This window comes from Echinops telfairi, unplaced genomic scaffold (assembly GCF_000313985.2).
Source record: "Echinops telfairi isolate 266 unplaced genomic scaffold, ASM31398v2 ScPeMD7_7469;HRSCAF=8507_1, whole genome shotgun sequence".
NCBI lineage: Eukaryota > Metazoa > Chordata > Mammalia > Afrosoricida > Tenrecidae > Echinops > Echinops telfairi.
This window is the reverse complement of record NW_022111373.1, coordinates 114,567,329-114,574,169: the sequence shown is the minus strand read 5'-3', so window position 1 is coordinate 114,574,169 and position 6,841 is coordinate 114,567,329. Positions and strand designations below refer to the sequence as shown.

Sequence of the window (6,841 nt, the reverse complement as noted above, 5' to 3'; positions counted from 1 at the left end):
AATAGCAATTATGACTGTAAAACACACCACTAGAGGGGAATGAATAACAGAATTTCAGGTGAATGGATACATTGGATAGTGTAAGATACAGCAAAAATAATAATATAATAATAAGGATTCTTGGGAGGTAGGAAATAAAAGGGAGCTGATAACAAATAGTTCAAGAAGAAAGAAAATTATTAGAAAAAGATGGTGGCAGCAATTGTACAATTATGCTTGATCTAATTGAATTATGGATTGTTATAATATCTGTAAGAGCACCAATAAAATTATTAAATAAATAAATAAACCATGTACTATTTCAATCATTTTTATGTGTAAAATTCAGTGACAGTAAATTCTACATTTTATCATTCGTAATTGTAAATTTTATATCCTGCTAAGTTACAAAGTGTTTCTTATGCTGACTAGTACAGTATATGATTTACTCTCATATTTAACTGTTTTAAGTAAAATGACATTACAAACAAGGAATATAATATTTAAACCACATAAAATAGGTTTAATATAAGAGAGATGTTTATGTACTAAGAAAATCTAATACCTATTAACACTCACTTTCACATAATTACATTTCACATTTTACATTATTGCCAAAACATTTAATGTGAATCCTTTCATGCTTATGCAAGTTGAAGAACAGTCTGGGGAATGAGCTGACCTAACATGTCATGCAAAACAAAAAGGTGGGGGAAGTGTTGTGAAAGAGACTGGAAACTAACTGCAATGGAGAATCTGTGATTGGTTACTGGATTCACCAAACAAAAAACAAACAAAAAAACCAACAGATCTATGTAGGATGTAATTGAAAGAATTTGAAAATAGATTGTATATTACATGATAATAATATATTGTTTAATTTCTGAAGTGTGATATTGGCTTACAGTTTTGTAGAAAATTTTCCTATAATTATTTTTCCTTGTTCTATAAAGATGCATGCTGAAGTATCAAGATGTCTGTAGCAAACTTTTTAAAAACAATATTGCTGGAATATATTTTTTAAAGTTGTGCGGTCATAACCACGATGAAGTTTAGAACATTTTTTTCATTCTTGTACTCATTATTAGCTCCCAATTACCCTCCAACTTCCCCTGCGATACCCTCAGGAACTATTAATCTTGTTACAATATCTATGGATTTACTTATCCTGGGTTTCATATAAGACAGTCATACCAAAACTCTAAAACAAAAAAATAAAACACAGGAAAGTCTCAATCCAAGAGAAAGCAAAAGATAATAGAAACTAGAACAAATTTAAAATGGATAAAAAAAGAAAACAAATGATAATATTACAACTAACTTTTTAACAGGGCTTCAAAGAGGTTCATTCCACCCCAGATAATTTGCATTTCTACTCAGCCTTATGGAATCAGAAACTACTTTTGAACAATTTAAAGATCTATACGATTCTTATGTACACTAAGAATTACCTGGGGACCTCTCTTCTTCGGCGCTGCCTATGGAGGAGGCAGCCATCTCCCACCGGCATCGTGGCTGCCCTCAGACCCTTGGTGGAGCCTAAGATTGTAAAAAAGAGGACCAAGAAGTTCATCCGGCACCAATCTGACCACTATGTCAAGATTAAGCGCAACTGGTGCAAGCCCAGAGTCACTGACAACAGGGTGAGGAGAAGATGCAAGGGCCAGATCTTGATGCCCAACATTGGTTACGGGAGCAACAAGAAGACCAAGCACATGCTGCCCAGTGGTTTCCGCAAGTTCCTGGTCCACAACGTCAAGGAGTTGGAAGTGCTGGTGATGTGCAACAAGTCTTACTGGGCAGAGATTGCTCACCACGTTTCCTCCAAGAATCGCAAAGCCATTGTAGAAAGAGCAGCCCAGCTGGCCATCATAGTCACCAATCCCAACACCAGGCTGTGCAGCAAAGAAAATGAGCAGATGGCCCATTTGCGAGTTTTATTTGTGCTAAATAAAACCATAAATGAAAAAGAATTACCTGGGGATCTATAGGAATCACCTGGAGGAACTCTTAAAATGTAAATTTTGATTTAGTATATCTGGAACAGAAATGCAAATTTTTAGCAGGGTTATCAAAACAAAATGAACCAATACTAAGCCCTGCTTTTATTATTATTTTAATCATTTTATTGGGGGCTCATACAACTCTTATCACATACATACATCCATGTGTCAAGCTCATTTGTACATATATTGCCATCATTTTTGAAACATTTTCTTTCTACTTGACCCCTTAGTATCAACTTCTCATTTTTTTCCTCCCCCACCCTTCCTCCCTCATGAACCCATGATAATTTATAAATTTTTTTTTCATGTCTTACACTTACCAATATCTCCCTTCACCCACTTTTCTGTTGTCTGTGGCCTGGGAGAGGGTTATATGTAGATCAATGCAATCGGTTTCCCCTTTCTCCCCCACCTGCCCCTTATTCTGTTGACATCACTACTCTCATTATTGGTCCTGAGGGATTTATCTGTCTTGGGTTCCCTGTGTTTCTAGCTCTTATCTGTACCTGTGTACATGCTCCGGTCTAGCCAGATTTATAAAGTAGAATTGGGGCCATGGTAGTGGGGGGAGAGGAAGCATTAAAGAACTAGAGGAAAGTTGTATGTTTCATTGTTGCTATCCTGCACCCTGACTGACTCATCTCTTCCTTGTGACCCTTCTGTAAGTGGATGTCCAATTGTCTACAGATGGGCTTTGGTTCTGCACTCTGCACTCCCCCTCATTCACATCGATATGATGTTTTGTTCTGTGTCTTTGATGTCTGATACCAGATTCCATCGACACCTCAAGATCACACAGGATGGTGTGCTTCTTCCATATGGACTTTGTTGCTTCTCAGCTAGATGGCTGCCTGTTTACCTTTGAGCCTTTAAGACCCCAGACACTTATCTTTTGATGGCGTAAGCCCTGCTTTTAAAATCATTCAGTAATAGAAAAATGTAGAGCAAAGAAGAGAGAATGCAAATATGATGAATTGTTGAATGTAAATGAATAGTTTATGATTGTTCATTATACTAGTTTTGCCACTTTTCTATTGGTTTAAAAGTTTTAAATGAAAATTTTAATAGTTTAAAGCCAAAAGAAAAAAAGATTGAAAGTAAAAAAAAAAAAAAAAGCTAAAACAGTTAATAAAAATATATACTACATCTGACAATCAGTTGGCTCTTATGGCTCTTTTCTCAAACGTTCCCTCCCAGCCTCATGTCCCCTCATGGTACCAGTTGTCTGTTAGATAAATTGCCCTGTCATTGTCCAGGGCCTTGAGCATTATGCAAAAACCCCACACACAATAAAGGCACTGTACCATTGACATGTTCTTTCATAAGACAGCATTCATTCTCAAGCGCATGTGATTTATTTAGTTTAAACTACTGCATAAGTACTAATTTTTAGCTATTCAAACCAGAAATTATGTGTTATTCTAGTAAAGTAAGACATTCTGAACGTGTAAGACAATGGACCATATTATACATAAAATATTTTCTTTTGTATTTTCCCTCAGTTTTCTATATGTAGAATAAGGGGACTTTTGCTGTGAGCTAGGTTTTGGGCTGCCTACAACAAGGTTGGCAGTTCAAATCCATCAGCCGCTAGGTGGGAGAAAGATGAAGATGTCTGTTCCTGTAAAGAGTTACAGTCTCAGACAATGGGCCTCTACTCAAGTACCTCCTCAACATAATAATGCTTTGTTCTAATAACCTAGCATTCTGTGATGCTCACCTTCCTGAAACGATCGCTGAAGACAAAATGGCTGCATAAACCAATGTGGTGAAGAAAGCCGATCAGAAGATGCCAGCTATCAGAAGATAAAGAGTCTGGGGTCTTAAAGGCTTGAAGATAAACAAGCAGCCATCAAGCTTAGAAGCAACAAAGCCCACAGAGGGGCTGACAGGATCAGGTATCAGGCAACAGAAGACCCCAAACAAACAATCATATTGATGGGAATGGGGGTGGGGACAGAGTGGAGACCCAAAGTCCATCTATAGACAATTGGACATCCCCCCACAGAAGGGTCATAAGGAAGGGCCAAGCCAACCAGGGTGCTGTATAGCACCGACGAAACATACAACATTCCTCTAGTTCTTTAGGCTTCCTCTGCCTCCACTGTCATACCCCCAGTTCTACCTTAAAAGTTCGACTAGACCAGAGCATGTACACTGATACAGATAAGAGCTCTCCGTACACGAAATCCAGGAAGAATAAACCTCTCAGGGACAATAATGGGAGTAGTGATACCAGCAGGGTGAGTGATGGTGGGGAGAGAAAGGAGGAACCAATTGCAATGATCAACATATAAACCCCCCACCCAGGGGGACAAACAGCAGAAATATGGGTGAAGGGAGGAGCAGATGGTGTAAGATATGAAAGCAATAATAATTTATAAATTATCAAAGGTTCATGAGGGTAGGAAAGTGGGGAAGGGAGGAAAAAATGAACTGATACCAAGGGCTCAAGTAGAAAGAAAATGTTTTGAAAGGAATGATGGCAACATATGTACAAATGTGCTTGATACATGATTTGTGGATTGTTAAAAGAGCTGTAAGAGCCTCCAATAAAATTATTAAAATATATATGTACATAAATATATTTACAGTCTCAGAAAACAAATATGACATTGCTTTTAGTCAAAATGGACTCAACAGAAGGGGTTTGGTTTGGGGGTGTTATCTTCCTCAAAGGAGGATTGTTTAAAGGGTATAAAGGGAAAGGTGCATCAAAGCACAAAACCCAGAGTCTAGCATTCAATAAATTTATCAACCTTCAATAAATAGTAGCAGTTTATTAGTATTACTCTAACTTTTGGAATGCTCCTTAGATGCAAGAACAGCAATACTTTATCTCACACACTTTGGACAAGTTATCAGAAGGGACCAGTCCCTGGAGGAGATCATGCTTCATATAGCAGAGGGTCAGTGAAAAAGAGGATGACTCTCAAGGAGGTGTAGTGGCACAATGGTTGCAATAATGGGTTCAAACAAAGCAAAAACTGTGAGGATGGAAAAGGACCAGTCAGTGTTGTGCATGAGGTCACTCTGCATTGTAATAAATTTGACAGCACCTAACAACAACAAAACTTTAACTCAAGGGACATATCCTTTATTTGTTGTTTGTAAGGAAAACAGCCAAGTACTGTGTATGAGAATTCATGATTAAGTTCAAACTTAACTGAGTTGATTTCTAGTGACAAAAGTTATTTCTACAGACAGGAGTCTATAAAGCTTCTTTAATAATCTACTTTACTCTGAGTAAAACGATCTTGATCATACTTGTAATCTAATCAACAAAAAGTTGGTGTTATCATAATTCAGAGGCATTGGTGGTTAAGTGGTTGACTTTTCACCTTCCATGTGGGAAAACTAGCTTTGATTCCTGGCCACCCCTCTCCTCAGTATTTTCCCTCACAATCCAGGATTCTGGTACTTTCTGGAACATCTCACAGAATTCATGAACCATCAAAGAGATGACTCATGCAGTCGTGAAGATCGGAAAGTTCAAAATCTGAAGTTCAGATGTTTGTCTTGAGGATTCTCCTCAAACATTTCAAATCAGGCTACTGACTCACAAAGCTATGGAAGCTGGTGAATCGGGTTAGGTGATAAGCTGCTGGCTCAAGTCTCTCAAGAATTGGAGATCAGGGATACAAGCTCTGTCCAGTGCCCAACTCTGTTCCTTCTGGGGCCCTGGTCTCTCATCAAATCCCAGCGGTCAAAATGGTGAAGTAGATCGATTTTTCAGGCAGCCTTGAACAGTGCTGGAGAGAAGCTCGTAGTCATTGACTTCTCAGCCACATGGCGTGAGTCCTCCAAAAGGATCAAGCTTTTGCATCATCCCTTCCATGAAGAGTACAGCAATGTGGTCTTCCTTGAAGTTGCTGTGGATGACTGTCAAGATGTTCCTTCAGAGTGTGAAGTCAAATGCATTCTAACATTTCAGTTTTATGAACAGAGACAAAATGTGGGCACATTTTCTGGTGCTGATAAGGAAAAACTTGAAGCTACTATTAGCCAGTTATATTAATTATGCTTCCTGAAAACATAACCAGCTATCAGCTGTGTAAAACTTTTTTTATTTACAAAAAAAGAACCAAGTATGAAGACTATATACCCAACTACCATCTGATTGTAAAAGGCAATTAAATATTAATTTTACCCTTAAAAAAATAAAGAAAAGACCTGGAGTTCAGGTAGAGGCAAGACAGATGCAGGATTCAGAGCAAGAGAGTGAACGTTTCCCAAAATACTCAGCACAGTTCAAGATGGCTACTCTCCCACAGTTTTCATAGGTCGGTAACTGGCATCTGAGTGGTGCTCATCACTGGGCAGTTCAGCGCTAGTCTTCCATGCATAGGCAGCCGGGAAGCAGAGGACAGGAAGTAGGTGTCACAAAGATAGCACCATACTCACTTTCAGGGCTTTGATAGAGGTATGGTTTTATTCCTGTTGATGTCAAAAAGTTAGATAGAGGGCATGTTAGTTACTTTGGCACATCTTAGGCAGACCAGGTCTAGTATTAGCTAGTTTTATGACTCCAGTCTCCTGCTTTTCTCAGTTAAATATGTAGCTTCTTTTTTGCCCATTAAGGGAACATCTTAAAACCAGTTAGTTGCTGTTTTAACACAGTTTCCAAAGATGATAGCTAGTCTGCAGATCACACCCCCCAAGGAAACAAGGAAGGGTGGTGGCTCTCCCTTCAGTAAATTGGGACTCAAATGATATAATAATGATTGGGCACATCTGCTGTACAAAACCTCTTTAAACTGTTGAAAAGGAGTGGTCACTTGAGAACTAAGGTGCACCTGGCCCAAGCCATGGTATTTTCAATCACCTAATGTGCATGTGATAAATTAGACAGCGAA

At 38.5% G+C, this 6,841-nt stretch overlaps 2 protein-coding genes across 2 annotated transcripts; both read left to right on the top strand.

Annotated features, from left to right (window-relative positions):
• The first annotated feature begins 619 nt into the window (after window positions 1-619).
• LOC101660941 (thioredoxin-like) lies at window positions 620-6,003 on the top strand. The gene is made up of 2 exons (XM_045285259.1): window positions 620-642; window positions 5,709-6,003. The coding sequence occupies exons 1-2, from the start codon at window positions 620-622 to the stop codon at window positions 6,001-6,003; spliced, it is 318 nt and encodes a 105-aa protein (XP_045141194.1).
• Window positions 1,413-1,970, top strand: LOC105979690 (60S ribosomal protein L32-like). Its single transcript, XM_045285025.1, has one exon. It carries the CDS (start codon window positions 1,413-1,415, stop codon window positions 1,968-1,970), a length of 558 nt encoding a protein of 185 aa, XP_045140960.1.
• Window positions 6,004-6,841: the final 838 nt, after the last annotated feature.